Genomic DNA, 15,675 nt, shown 5'->3' on the forward strand with positions numbered 1-15,675 from the left:
TACCCAGCATGCAGACTGCTCCAGCATGTGCTGACCCCAGCCTGGCCTAGCTACCTTGCATCAGTTTTCCCTGTGAGTTGTGCATCACAACCCAAGACATTCTGCCCAGCTGATAATCAGAGTGCCCATCGCTATTTTTTTTGTTTCTCCTGGTGGTGCACATTTGCGCATGTCTTGGTGCACACGAAAAAAAATTATTCTGCACACAGATGGAAAAATCCACACATGGATGGAAATAATTACAGCAGGGCTACTCAACATGTGGCCCATTTGCTTGCGGCCCACGGTGCGGTTGGGGTTTACACAGGGCTCAACACGCAGCGCCCGGGTGGAAACCAAAACAAAAAAGTAGTCAATATAATGGTCTTCTGTTGATATAGTAGTTTTAGAAGTTAAATTCCTGCACTGCCATTGCTCATTGAAAGTGCTGTTATATGGGTGGAAATGGGGTAAATATTGCATTTTATTAATATCAGCAGAACTGACTTAAATGGGGCCTGCGTGTTGTGTAATCTTGCCTCAATTTTTGTATTTATGCCTGTCAGTGTGAAAGAAACTATTTGCATATATATGTGCATGTATATGCTACCACACTTAAGTTGCGGCCCTCAGCATGTGCTGTGAGTATCACTGTGGCCCTCGGGGCTTCCAAAGTTGAGTAGCCCCTGGATTACAGGGAACTTTGCCCTGTGGAGAAAAAGAGGCAGACTTACTCACCCATCCTCCCTGCTGGGCAATCCACTGGGCAATGCGATTGCGGAGCACGAAATCTGCCACGTAGCGGGCAATGCTCCGGAGGAAGCCGGTCATCCCGTGCTGGTATACATGGATTGCCATCCGGTAACCGAACCCCAGCAGCGCAATCACCCTGCCCCAGTTAATGCCGCTGTCAAACAAGCTGTAACAGAACCAAGCCTTCTGGTTAAAAAGACAATGCGAGGCCTGCTGGAGCTGGTATTCCGCCACCCCCTGCTGGGCTGCTCCATCCAGACACATTCCGCTGCAGTCGGTGAAATGTCTGGGGGTTCACAGGTGCATCCTGTGCACACCTGGAGCACCCTGAGCCCTCGAGTGACATCCTATCAAAGAGAGCGACAGCGTCGCGGTGAAAACACACACAACTAACTGTGCAGATCTGCTCTTCCACATGCTCCACCACAGCCACTAACAAATTTGTTCTCCTTGAGTGGCAGCTACCCTGGAAGGAACACACTCACTCTTGGGCTTTATCTAGGCAACAGAGAGAGGCAGGTTTCAACAGCGCTGTGGCCCGAGCACATTAGGACATGATTTCTTCTTCACCTGGATGCATGACAATTAAATACCTCCCCTAGGGCTGGCTGCTGATCTCGCCTTAGACTGTCAGCTCTTTCGGGCGAGGAGGGACTTTCAACGTGCATCTGTGCAGCATCAACCCAATTGGGTTCCACTCCTAAGCACAGCTTCCAGCCCAAACAACCACCAATTCACATGGGTCTCGCACCACCAGTGTCACCTCCCTGAGTTACCCCTTATTGCACCAGAGTATGTGGGTGCCTGTCAAGGCTATTTCTGTTCGCACAGCGACAGAGAAACTGTTCAAACACAGGTACCCACCCCGCTGCACCGCATAAAGATGAGGATCTTCCTAGTACAGATGGGGCCTTCCAGAACAGCTTACGGAAAGAGGGGAGTTAGTGGAGATGCAGGAAGGAACAACACTGAAAAGGCAGGATGGAGAGTGAGGGACAGAGGTTAATTTACCTGTGTTGCTGTGCGTTAACCACCTCAGGATGGCAAAGCGTGGCTTCCCGAAGTAAGGGAGCAGGAAGAAAGGACAGAAGAGACAGTTAGGCAACATACACCAAGACCAGCATGTGCCCTGGGGAAAGGCTGGGTGGGTGTGCCAGTGGCGAGAAGCCTCCTCCCCTTCCCAGTATAGCCGTGCCGCAGGACTGTCATTTGCACTGGGCCTGGCCTAATGAGGGAGGAAGGAGGCCCTAGTGGATAGGGATGAGTCTGGGCCTCAAGGTTCAATCCACAGTCTGTGTCAAATTGCTTCACCTTCTCTGTGCCTCTGTTCCCCATCAGTAAAAGAGAGCTAAGCCTTCCCTTCCTCAGGGGGGCCTACAGGGGTAGAATCCAGTGGTGGTTGTGAGGTGCTCAGATACCATGGCAGGATAGTACCAGGCAGAATGATGCCGTGCACAGGCAAGCCTCTCGCGGCTATCCCAAAATAGGGGAGATAGGGCAGAGGGGGACCCCCATCTCCTCAAGGGCCTCGTCCCATCAATGCCAAGCTGTGGGTTCACCAGCTATGTCTGCTGCCTTTCCCTTTACCCCGGATAAGCCACCTCCGCCGTGGCCTGCCAGTAGTAGCAGAGGACTGAAGTGCTTTCCTCTATCTGCTTGCTTATATGGACTGCGCTGAACCCAACACACACTCTAGGAAGCTGCCCCAATCCACAGGCATCTGTGCAGCCATTTCAACAATGGCAAGCTCTTGAAATCAGAAGGTTTCTGAGCACGGCTAGTCTGCTGTTCTGTTTTAAACACAGGGAGCGGGATTCTCCCCTGCGTCCAAGCTCTTCTGCAAGCAAGAGGGCAAGGGACACCAGGGAACTGCCAGTCCTGGTGTGAGCTGCAACAGTCTGGGAAACTCTGAGGACTGGTATAACTGCCCTTCCCCCTTCCACTGTGGCGTATGCCCAGCCCCGGAGCCAGCGTTGCCAGTTCAGACAGAGCTCACACAGAATCCAGCCCCTTTTGCACAGCCTGAGCAGCTGGGAGATCACACGGGAAACTCCAGCACCACCAGAACACGCTCCCTTTCCACCCACTGACTTCTGGGAGAGACTTTCCTCCCGCCGTAAACAAGCAAACAAACGCATCAGAGTCCCAGCTTCTCAGACCCTTCGCTTTCACTTTTCACCCTTCTCTCCCCTTCTCAGCAGCAGGGCTAAGCTGCGCCTCAGGGCAGGAGGATGCGCCGGCAGCACTTAAAGGGCTGTGGAGTAACCAGGTCTGAGTGCTAGCTAGGTCACAGGCTGGACTAAGGCGTTTCATTGTTAGAGACACCGAGCCTCTACAGAGCCTATTGCCTGAAGCTGTGGTTGCTTAGAGCCAGCTAGAAAACAGGCCTTGAGCTTTCAACCATCAAGCTTTCCTGGCTGCGAAGAAAAACCTTCCCAATGGGAGCTGACACAGGTCTGCCCAAGAATTCAACAGTGACAAGATTTCCCTCTTGTGCTGGTTTTACACCGGGGTAACTCCAGACATCAGTAAAATCCCTCCGGATGTCAGAGGAGAGCCAGGCCTCACAGCTCAATGACACATTCTGTTATCACCCTTGGGATTCACAGCATTGGGGCACATTTTCATCACCATCCATCTTTCTGCATGCTCATTAGCTCATTGCAAAGACTGCAGGTGCATTTGCAAATGGGACCGAAGACCTAGTTACAGTCAGGAGTGTTCCGAGGTCGGCTGCGGCAGCTGGCACCCCAGGCGGAACGCACGATCGGCACCCCCACCTGCACGGCCGACAATGGAATGAAGTCATCATCGGGCGCCCTAGGCACCCCATCGAAGGCGGCGCTCTAGGCGACGGCTGAGTCGGCCTATAGTCATGGGCCACTCCTGGTTACAGGCGCCCATGACATATCTGACATGGGTGTACAATGACAGGCAGAAGCACAGACAGATGGAAAACATGGGCATATTTTGGGCACTGCTTCATGGAACTCCATCCTTCCATTGTGAACTAGTTCACAGCTGACACCAGCTTCTCTGGGGTTGTGGGCTGGGTTTGGGGGCAGGATTTGGGTAAAATAACACTAATTTTTGCTCCTCTGATTTCCACCCTGTGTGCCAGTCTGACTCGATCTGCAACAGAACAAGACCCCGTCTGTCACCAGCATTCCTAGGGAGGTGGCATGGGAGTGCAGGGAGCTGGCTGCCTTACCTGGAGGCTATCTTGGTAAAGTACTCGTAGGCGTTGTCCTTTGTGGGCTGCAAGGTCTTCAGCATGTTCCGGAACTCTGCGTCATACCGCATGTTGATGTCATCTCCGATGAGGGCCAGGCGTCTGCCCACCTGGCTGCTGGTGCTGGCAAGAGGATAGAAAACTTTAGAGATGGGCCCCACTTCCACAGTGAGTGCAGGATGTCAAGAGCAGGGTTTGCTGTAAGCGGTGCGCTTGTGCGGCCGCTCAGGAACGATTCAAATGCTGCCCAGCTGATTAGCAGAGCACTCACCGCTAGGTTTATGTTTCTACGGGTGGTGCACATTTGCACATGCTTTATGCATGGCACAAATTTATTCCGCACATGGCTGGGAAAAAAAATCTGCACGTGGATGGGAACGATCAGGGGGAACATTGGCCAGGAGGATGCAGGGTCAGGAATGTGAATCCACCCTGAGCATGGACTATGTGGGGAGAGGTATGATTCAGTCTGTAATGGGGAGAGCTTTACCTGCCCGTCTCCTGCTGGATCTCTGCAATCTCGGGGTCCATCGGCACCTCCTCTCCGCCCGCTTCCCTCTCTTGCTGGTAGCGGTGGAAGGCATAGCTCTGGAACACCTCCTCCGTCTCACGGGCCACTTGATCTTCTGAGGAAGAGACAACGACTGACAGAGTCAGGCAGGCAGCTCCCCTGGGGTGCGCCGGAGTGAGGGAAGCCCTTCTATCCCCCTGCTCTTATGACCCTGGGGAAACTCCACAGCCTCTCCCGTATCCTTTGAGGCCGCCTCCACCAGCACCCCCTGCACTGCTGCGCTCTCTGTCGTTCTGACGCACCAAATGGCCATTGTGTTTAGATGGCAGATTGGTCTGCAAGGGCCTGCTCTGCTTGGGGGGTTTGATGAGACAGCAGCAGAGCCCTCAGAGGCTTGAAGCACTGACAGATGCCATGTGAAACTGAGGCACAGCATTGGGAAGCTGCTTGCTCAGGTTTACCCACCAGGCCAGTGGCACAGATCCCAAAGTCTTCCTGAGTGCCAGCCGAGTGCACGCTCTATTGCGCCATGCTGCCTTCCATAATAAAGTCACGCAGGAGTTTGTACCAACAGAACCAAATCAGTTTAACTAAAGCAGTGCAATTGTTTGGTTAGACAAGGTGTGTGTTAGCAACACGTCTTGCTACAGGATCAAATGAGGGCTGAACCTGGATCTTGGAGGGAGCATATCAGTGACAAATAGAGTAAGAAAACTAGAGAGCTTCAAAACAAACCAAGTCAAGGGCTAACTGGGAGACTGATTTTAATTAGCTGGATGTCCACTTATCATTGGCGTGGCCCAGTTTCCCGAGGTCCCATAAAGCCACTGGTCCTGGCTCTCAGTGTTCTGTGCTGTTATTTAGCTCTAATTTACCCCTAAATGTCTCCTCAGAACCTAGTAAGAAGGGCAAGTGTTAGTGATGCTGCTAGACAATATTGCCCTGCCGTGGTTCAGCAAATTCTCTGCTTCTGCACCAGTCGGATGGTCCCGAGGGTCCCTGACTAAAGAGGTTCAGCCTGTACAGCCATGGACCATGGTGCCTTTGCCCCACATTACATGCACAGATCATGCTTCAGACGGAGAGGGTTTCAAACAGATGTGGTGCCATCACATTTTGAAAAGCCTCTGTCTTTTGGAAGCTCTACTAGAGACTTGGATTTTTGTAGGCGTGCTGAGAACCCGCGGCTCACACTGATTTCAACAGCAGCTGCAAGCGCTCAACTCCTCCGAAAATCCAGGCAAAAAAGCCTCCACAGGCTGCCAAAAAAAATCAGTGGTCAACGTCAAAAGTGTTAGCTTAATGTTTTATCGCTTTTAAACAAACAAAGCAAGGCAAACTTTCTTGTGAGTGGCTTTCTAAAAAATGAGGCATAGGCTTTGTCTGCACTACCCAGCTTTTAGCAACACGGCCGGATTGTTAAATTCAGGCCGTGCGAATGCTGTTTGTCTGCATTTCTGCCAACTAAATACTTCCACCCGCTATGAGCAGGGTTCACTTTGTCGAAAGGAGAGCGCTGCTGCCGACAACGCGCCATTTACACTGGCACTTGCCACGGCAAAACTGTTTTAATTTGGGAGGGGGTGGTATTAAGCACCCATGAATGACAAAAGTGTTGTCGTTCAATTGCAAGTGTACACACGGTCGTGCAGGAGATTTTTTATCCCCAGGGAGTGATGCCAACTCTCATAATTTTATCACAGGTTTCACAATAGCTGATCTCATTCTTAAAGTCCCAGCTTCTAGAGTCAAAGGATTATAAGGGGGAAAAAAAGTTTCTGGCCTTTGTGGTTGTGAAGAAAAGCTTGAAAATGCAGATTCCTAATCCTTTCATAGAGGTTATGAAATGATTTTTTTTATAGCACAGGCCACCCACACACCAACCAAACAACCGAAATGATACCAGAGTATTACAGCTCTTAGGAGACTGGACTATTATGAGCAAAAGACAGAGAACAAGAGGGACAGAGGAATATCAATGCCCAAGGCCTCATCAATGGCAGGAAAATATGCTAATAATCCCGGCAAGTGACCTGTGCCCCATACTGCAGAGAAAGGTGGGGGGAGGAAAGGTCATTGCCAAGCTGTCCTGGGAGGGAAATTCCTTCCTGACCCCACATATGGGAGTTAGACCCTGAGCACCTGAGCAAGAACCAGCCAGCCAAGCAACCGAGACAGACGATGATCAATCTTCCAGTCCAGTGTCCCAGCTCCAGCTCTGCCACCTCTGGGTTCTCCGAGGAAGGGGGGAGGATGGAGGGAAACCTCCCAGAATACACTGGAGCAGTGGTCCCCAACGTGGCGCCCGCTGGGGCATTTATGTGCGCGGCTCAAGGGCAGCCCCTGCCCCGGGTGCATGGCACATGTGCGGTGCCGGCCCCGGGTGCGCAGCGCATAAACGGCCCCGCCCCTGGGCATGCGGTGCGTGAGCGGCCCCGCCCCCAGGCACCCGACGCATGAGCAGCCTGGGCGCCCGGCATCCCTGAGAGGTTGGGGACCCCTGCACTGGAGGTGGGGAGCAAATTCCTTTGCTGACCCCTACTGGTGGGTCTGGCTGAAGCATTAGTGTTTAAGAACATCAGACATAAACCAGACGTGAGCACTAGCACAGCTGAGCCTTCTCCCACCATCATAAACAGCCCCTGCATATAATCACACTCATCAATGTGTCCAGCTCTCCCTTAAAACACACTACGGTGTTTGCCATCCCCAACCTCAGCTAGCCTGCCCCACAACCTCACTCCTCTGCTGGTTAGAAACCTTCTTCTAAGTCCCAGCCTCAGTTTGCTCATGGCCCATTTATATCCATTTGTTCTTGTGCCCTTCACCTGAAATAACTCTGCATCCAGCCCCCAGCAGCCTTCTTACTGCTACTTTCAACAAGCCAGGCTCTCCTGTCTCCTCTCAGAAGCTAGGCCCTGCATTCATCTGATCGTCCGAGTAGTTCTCCTCTGCCCCTGCTTTAGTCTGAAGTCATCTTTCTTGCATGTGGCTGACCCGAATTGTACGCAGGATTCCAGATGGGGTTTACGAGTGCCTTGTACAATGCCATTCAACCTTCCCTTCATATAGCCTAGGACCAGAACCAGGAAGGGCCATTAGCCTGACCTCCTGCATAACACAAGCCATTGCATTTCACCCAGGTCCTGCTGTAAAACGCCCAATAGCTTGAGCTGAATGAAAGCATTTCTGTCCACCGAAGTCTGAACCAGTAAGTGCCTGAGGCAGAGAACAGGAAAGAGTGAGGCGCTGATATGGAAGGCCACTGTCAGGGATGGTTGTGTGGGTTTCTTTTTTTAATTTTTATTTTTTGCTTCTCGCTTGTGTGCAGCACCCAGCTGATTTTTTCTGTGGCTCAGTGGCCCCGAACCCAAACAAGCTTCCCCACCCTGTGTTACTAGAATTACAACATCCGATAAGTGTCTGGTGAGTGGGAGCCAACCCATCAACCCAGCCTGGCATCTCTCTGTAGCCACTGCAGGATTGTTCCCTACAGTGTATGTCCTAGCGATGCTTCTGGGATGCAGGTGCAGTTGTATAGATTCTCCAGGACTGGATAACCAAGGCTCGTGAGCCATTTTCATGCACTCACTTCCTATCAGATCACTTACTATTTGAGCCCACTGATGCCAGTATGTCTGGTAGCTGCAAATGCCATCTGGGCTTCTGTGTCCTTTGCATGACCTGGTGTTGGTAACAGGAAGAAAGCCATGCTTTTTCACACAGCATTGCTGCAGATGCTGTAACCACTAAATTACACACACACACACACACACACTCACACGCACATACGTCAGCACACCACATGACTTCAAGCCAGTCGCCTGACTCCCAGCGCCCCAGTGAACTGTGCTGCTGCAAAACAGGAACCTCGCTGAAACGCAGGTGATCTGAAGCCGAGCTGCCCTGCAGAAAGGCTGCTGTTCAGCCTTCCTGAAATCCCCACCCCTGCTGTTTACCAGCAGGGTGTCCAAATCCTCTGCTTTGATAACAAATAGAGGGAGAGATAAGTCACTAGCAGGGACGATGGTTCTGAGGCTCCAACAGAAGACAGGGGTTGTTTTGGAAAACCTGTGACTGTTTCTGGACACAGCCGCTTCTTCTTCAGTGTCAGGGCTATAAACAGGTCTTGGTTTGGAACAAATAAGATGCAGAGCAGTAGTGTCACCTGGCCGACTGTTCAAGAGAACAACAAAGCAGGCTCCACACATGCTCAGGGAAATGAACCAGGTTGGCTGGATCTTCAAAACATAAGCTGGGGTGGAGTTTCCCTGCTGTTGGGTTATGCTCCACCGGTGACATAACAGCAAGAGCCCAGTGCAGACAGGTTGCTAGTGATCTATCGACATTAGTGGCTGCCGTAGTGGAAGGATACACTAGGCCTGTATCAGAGCTTGTCTCCACTTGGAAGCAGAGCAGCTCTTCTGGAATAAGAAGGTCCACATGGGGAAATTAATTTGGAATAGCTAGTCTGGAAAAATTTCCAAGTGTGGACACATCCTTACACAAGGACATCTGACAAATATGGGACAAGACAAGTTGCTGACTGTAGGGAACCCATGGCTAAGCATGGCAGCTCTTACGAGCCAACAGACGCCTAATAAAGCACAATGTTACTAGCTAATTTGTGTTACTAGCTAATTTGTGTTAAGTTACAAATTGCCTTCTCTGCACTATGGTTAAACACTAGTAAAAACAAGATATTGGCTTAATTCAGAGTATTCACCTACTTAAATATAAATTATATGCATACTCATTTGCAGGTTCAGAGTCTAAATGATTAAAGACACTTGATCTTAGCCAAAAGGCCGAGAAGCGATAATACAAGGTGGAAAACAGTGGAGTACAAGGCCTATATACATTTAAACTCAGGTCTGGGCACAGGTCAGTCATGGATTTCAGAGGTACAGAACACATGCAGTTCCCTTTGACTTCAGACAAATTTGTAGGTCCTTAACAAGTCTGAAAATCAAGCCCAAGATCACACCAATAACATAATTCTGGCTCATAAAAAGATAACTGGGTAACTGACCAATGGATAGATGGACGAAGACAGTGAGTCAGAGACACTGTGTGATTACACAAAATTTAGGTTTGATACGTAGCAGGTTTAAAACAAACCAAAGGAAGTATTTCTTCATGCAACACACAGTCTCTCTGGCTGTGTCCAGACTCAGGGGTATTTTCGGGAAAAGTAGCCTTTTCCCGAAGAAACTTCCCCTGCGTCCAGACTCAAGCCACGTTCTTTCGAAATTATTTCGAAAGAACGCGGCTTTTCTTTCGATGGCGGTAAACCTCGTTTCACGAGGAAGAACGCCTTCTTTCGAAAGTTCCTCTTTCGAAAGAAGGCGTTCTTCAATGTAAATAGGGCTTCTTCAAAAGAGAGCATCCAGACTCGCTGGGTGCTCCCTTTCGAAAAAGCAGATTGCTCTTTCGAAAGATCCGCCTGCAGTCTAGACGCGATCTTTCGAAAGAGGCTCTTTCGAAAGAGGCTCTTTCAAAAGAGCCTCTTTCGAAAGAAGCCTGCAGTCTAGACATAGCCCCTGTGGAACTCCTTGCCAGAGGATGTTGTGAAGACCAGGACTTTAACAGGGTTCAGAAAGAGCTAAATAAATTCATGGAGGTTAGGTCCATTAATGGCTATTGGCCAGCATGGGCAGGAATGGTATCCCTACCCTCTGTCAGAAGCTAGAAATGGGTGACAGGAGAGGGATCACTTGATGATCACTTGTTCTGTTCATTCCCCTCTGGGGGCACCTGGCATTGGCCACTGTCAGCAGACAAAGATACAGCGCTAGATGGACCTTTGGTCTAACCCCTCTTATGTTCTAGGTTGTGTAAATAAAGGTGTGGGGGAGGAATGACAATCTCCTTCCCCCAAAGTTCTTTCTGGGGTTGTTTTCGATTCAGGAAGAACAGATTTATTTGGATGTAAACAATTCCCGGACTGAGGCGAAGCGGAAGGCAAGGGTGTTGTGCTGGCCAAAGGGGAACGAGAAAACGAAACTGACTGACTCATAGTTTCAGTGAAACACAGACGGGCAAATAAGCAGCATGAACAACAAAGAGGAGACAGGTTTAAAAAACCCCACCACTTTCTGTTATAATAACCCCAGGTGTTATTACTCGTAACACAGAGACAGAAGAATTCTGGGACAGAATTTTTGGGCCTGTGTTTTTGTACCGCAAGGGAGGCCTGATCCTAGGTGCTCCCACGATATAAACAATAATCTTTTTCTGAACTATATCTTTTTCAAATGCCACCAGGCATCAGTGCAATGTCATGAGGTCTGTAGTTCAGAAATCCTCTCCACCCTTCAGACACAAAAAACATGCTGAGTTCTGACCAGCTCCCGGTACACACTGAGTCAGATCTCTGGAATTCAAGCGCTCTGTGCGGCTTAGAGGCGGATTGTGCAACAATATCTCAAAGCTCAGCTCCCTTTTGTGCTGTTCCCATTCCAGTGCAGTGCCAGTCTGCTTTACAACGCCAGGACCCATCTGCAGCCAGGGATCAAAGCAGTGTGGGAGGCCTGGCCTCACCTCTTTTCCTGCTATGCCAGCAGCAGGAAAAGTAAGCAGGATAAAAGCCCCTAAATTGCGGCTACACTCCCCTCTAGGTACCCATATGGCTCCAAGCTCACCATCAGCATTTAAACTGTAATTATGCAAGGCCTAACCTGACACTGTCTTTCAAATGCCGGGAACCGCATTCAGCCCTGATGCACTAAAAGGTGCATTTGTTTAAACAAAGGCTGATAAGCACCCTGTTATCAGAGAGCAGCTACAAATCATACCTGCTGCAACTTACATCATCCTGACAATGGATGCTATTGTACCACAAGATGGAAAACAATCAGATAGGAGCAGATGCTAAAACCTCCCCAGCCCATGCAGCTGTTTTTTGGGTTTTTTTTGGTCACAAGAGTCGAAAATCCCATCACCTCTAAACAAAAACAGGGCCTTTTCTAATCCCACGCTGGGTACCCAACAGGGTAGCTCCTGAGCCCAGTTTTTCAGAGAATCACAAGTGCCTGAACCACAGAGGATGTGAGGCTCCTATAGCCTCTGCCTGTTTGAGGTGTAAAGTCCCACAAGTGTGGCTCTGGAAGTCCCCAGTTCAAGCCCCACTGTTGGCCCAGATGGGTTGTTACACTGAGAACAGGGCTAATGCTGAAATAAGCTACGCAACTTGAGCTACATTAATTGCATAGCTTAAGTCGAAATAGCTGATTTCGGCTTTTGGCGCTGTCTACACAGCAGGAAGTCCGAGAAAGAGCACTCTTCCTCCAACTTCCCTTACTCCTCATACAATGAAGGTTACAGGAGTCGAAGTAAGCAGTCCTCCAGCTTGACAGTATTTTGACATATTGTTGAAATAACTGCTTGTAGTGCAGACACGGACTATGTTATTTCCTAACGTCAGTTATTCCAAAATAACGCTGCTGTGTAGACGTACTGTGAGCAACTACAGTGCTCACCTCTGAAAATTACAAGCTCCCATTCACTTCAGCAGAGTTACTCTTGCCTAGCTGACAGGGCACTAGGCTAGGACTCAGAAAGACTAGGAAAATACAATCTAGATGGGGCTACTATAAAGTGGGTGCAGAACTGGCTGGATAACTGTTCTCAGGAGTAGTTATTAATGGTTCACAGTCATGCTGGAAGGGCATAACAAGTAGGGTTCCACAGGGGACACTTTGGGGACCTGTTCTGTTCAAAATCTTCATCAACAATTTAGATATCGGCATAGAGAGTACACGTATTAAGTTTGCAGATGCTACCAAGCTGGGAGAAGTTGCAAGTGCTTTGGAGGATAGGGTCATAATTCAAAATCGATCTGGACAAACTGGAGAAATGGCCTGAGGTAAACAGGATGAAGTTTAATAAGAAGAAATGCAAAGTGCTCCACTTAGGAAGGAACAATTAGTTTCACACGTACAGATTGGGAAGTGACTATCTAAGAAGGAGTACTGCAGAAAGGAATCCAGGGATCATAGAGGACCACAAGCTAAATATGAGTCACCAGTGTGATGCTCTTGCAAAAAAAAACCAAACATGATTCTGGGATACATTAACAGGAGTGTTGTGAGCAAGACATGAGAAGTCATTCTTCCGCTCTACTCTGCACTGATTAGGCCTCAGTTGGAGTATTGTGTCCTGTTCTGGGCACCACATTTTAAGAAAGATGTGGAGAAACGGATTGGGTCCAAAGGAGAGCAACAAAAATGATTAAAGGAAAACATGAGCTATGAGGGAAGACTGAAAGAACTGAGTTTGTTTTAGTTTGGAAAATAGAAGACTGAGAGGGGACAGGACAGCAGTTTTCAAATACATAAAAGGGTGTTACAAGGAGAAGAGGGGAAAATTGTTCTCCTTGGCCTCTGAGGATAGGACAAGAAGCAATGGGCTTAAATTGCAACAAGGGATATTTAGGTTTGACATTAGAAAATACTTTCTGGCAGGGTGCTTAAACACTGGAATAAATTGCCTAGGGAGGTTGTGGAATCTCCATCATTGGAGATATTTAAGAGCAGGTTAGACAGACGCCTGTCAGGAATGAAGATGGTGCTTGGTCTGTCCATGAGAGCAGGGGACTGGACTTGATGACCTCTCGAAATTTGTTCCAGTACTAGGATTCTAAGATTCTCAACTATGCCAGTAGCCTTTTGGATGACCTTGGGCAAATTACCCAACTTCTCTGTGCCTCAAATTTGCCATCTTTAAAATAGGACCAATGAGGAGTCCTTCCTTTCTAAAGTGCATTGACATCTACTGATGAAAAAAGGATTATTATTACGAACAACGCCCGTTTAAGTGAGATCAGAAGGAGGCCGGCAATTTCATTCAACCTCATGCCAAAGGCATCTCAAGGGATACAGAGTGAGAGTTTGGCAGCCATACAATGGAAAGGGTTTCCTTCCAGTGCCCTGGATGGAATTGTCCCTTCTGACCTCGCTACCTTAGTGAACAAACACCAAATTGCCTTTGCCACAAGGGGAAGTGTCCCCTGTATGCTGGCTTTCCCTTGTGGGGCAGCAAAAGTCGGGACAATCTTTACTACATCTTCATATCTTAAAATGACCACAGTGATTTTCAAACTCTGCTGTTTCAGTATCGAGGCAACACAAGGGCCCTCGGTAGCTCAGGAGGCTGCCAATGTAACATAGAGGTAAAAGATTGACTCTAGCCCACATCAGTAGTCCTGTAAAGTAGCTGCCCGCTGAGACATGCCAGTGGGAAATGAATTTGGTGGGTTTCTGTTCAGTTTGCAGGGGACTCCATCGTAAAATCCACCCCCCATCAGAGGCAATCTCAACAGAGGCCAGCGATTGAATGAGCCATGGGGGGGACCATGGTCTCACCCTAGAGGAGATTCCTCCAGGTCAGGTCTGGCTTGAGTCATGGCAATGCAGGACAACCCTGGGTGGGTGACAGCAGGGCATCCTTCTGCAGAGCTGTGCGGCTGGCATAGAACTGCACAGCGAGCCGTAAGCAAAACCCGGGGCTGCAGCCTGAAGGCTCCTCTTGCTCTGCTCAACCTTTGATTTTGGTTGGGGTGGATATTTTCCAGTCCCCGCACAGCCTCTGACTCAGCCAGGTCACTTCCCCTTAGGCTGAGGTAGGTGTGAAGTGTTTACTCATTTATCTCTGCCAGGGAGCTCACCGCAGATCACACTGACACAGGAAACAGCGTGCATGACGATGGCTGCCGCACGCCTGGACAAAGACTGGGGTGCACAGCATGGGGGTGGGGGAAATTGTACGACAGCAGCACGCAGTAAATCTTGCCTGGACATACTGCTTCCCCTAGTGACAGGGCAGAAATAACTCGCTGGCATGGGCAGCAGATAGCTGGGAGTGGGAGGAAGGGAGCGTTAGCTCTACAGCGGCTCATAAGTACGCCTGCAAGTTTGTCCTGGAGTTTCTGCCGCTGCAGCAACCGGTGTGGCTGACACCGGGGTCACCCTCCCTGGGGCCAGCTGCTTGAGCAGAAGCAGTGATCCCGGAGGTTGCCCGAACGGAGGTATCTGGGGGCCTCAGAGCAGCAGCCAGCCAGGGGCAGTCATCCCCCCCCACCCCTGCCGCCAAAGCCATCGCCCTCCCACCGACCCCCCCGGCCTCCCAGAGCAGCTAAGCATTAGTCAGAGGTATTCATAGTAAGTCATGGAACGGTCATGGGCTATAAACAAAAACTCATGGCCCATGTGGCCATGACCTTTCATGACTTTTATTAAAAATACCCATAAAATGTAGCTTTACTCAGAAGCAGGCTCATCCGCCAGAGACTGGTTTCCACAGCATGGCTGTTTGAAGGATGGGTATTTGGGGCGCTGTATTTTCCAACCACTTTTAAATGGTCTTTTTAGGCCAGGGGTGGGCAAAAGGGCCTCCACAAGCTGGATCCGGCCTGCCAAGTGGCTTGATCCGGCCCACGGAGGCCCTGCTGCTCCCCCGCCCCCAGGCCAATTAGGACCTGCAGGCGGGGAGTGCGCGAAGCCTCCTCCCGCCCTGCCAGGAGCATGTGGCACTTTGAAGTGCCACGCGTGGCTTGCAAGGTGGGGGGGAGAGCGGAGGAGGCTTCCCATGCTCCCTGCCCCCAGGCCCTAATTGGCCTGAGTGTGGGGGAGCATGCCAAGCGTCTTCCAGGAAATGGGTGCCTACTGGGAAGGGGGGCAAAGGGGATCCCCCACCCCCAGACCTATCATGGTCTGGGGGTGGGGTAGCCCCGCCCCTTCCTGTTTAGGCCCTGCCCTTCAAAAAAGTTTTGAAGTGGCCCCTGGGTAAAAATTATTGCCCACCCCTGTTCTAGCCCCAGGCATGAAGTTGGGTGGGTTCAACTGTCGTATGTGAAGCAGCAGATGTTGGCTATTCCTGCAGACATCAGGGTAGATACGAATAAATAAACATTAGCTTTGTTTTCTCCAGACCCTTCCATCCAAGGATCCCAAAGGGTGCTACAAGCCTTAATGAGTTATGCCTCCCAATGGTTTGCATATTACCCTCATTTTATAGATAAGGAAACTGAGGCACAAAGAGGTAAAGCTGCATGGCCACAGCCAGACAACAATTTGGTATCAGAGCCAGGGTCTAGACCCAGAAGTCCTAACGCCCAGCCCTGTGTTGTACTGCCCAGCACTATGCTTCCAGGTGGCTGTACGGGCGATCGCATTTCCGATCAAGCATTCCTACATCAGAG

General features: G+C 50.0%; 1 protein-coding gene across 1 annotated transcript in view; it reads right to left on the reverse strand.

Annotated features, from left to right (window-relative positions):
* The window catches only part of BAK1 (BCL2 antagonist/killer 1), a 32,084-nt gene that overhangs the window by 1,839 nt on the left and 14,570 nt on the right, over nucleotides 1-15,675 (reverse strand). The window contains exons 3-5 of the mRNA XM_075909847.2: nucleotides 4,455-4,590; nucleotides 3,944-4,087; nucleotides 718-898 (exon numbers count right to left, since the gene is read on the reverse strand). Of these exons, the coding sequence (XP_075765962.2) occupies nucleotides 718-898; nucleotides 3,944-4,087; nucleotides 4,455-4,590 (461 nt within the window). The remainder of the gene's footprint in view (nucleotides 1-717; nucleotides 899-3,943; nucleotides 4,088-4,454; nucleotides 4,591-15,675) is intronic.

Source organism: Pelodiscus sinensis, chromosome 27 (assembly GCF_052426305.1).
Source record: "Pelodiscus sinensis isolate ZL-2025 chromosome 27, ASM5242630v1, whole genome shotgun sequence".
Classification (NCBI taxonomy): Eukaryota; Metazoa; Chordata; order Testudines; family Trionychidae; genus Pelodiscus; species Pelodiscus sinensis.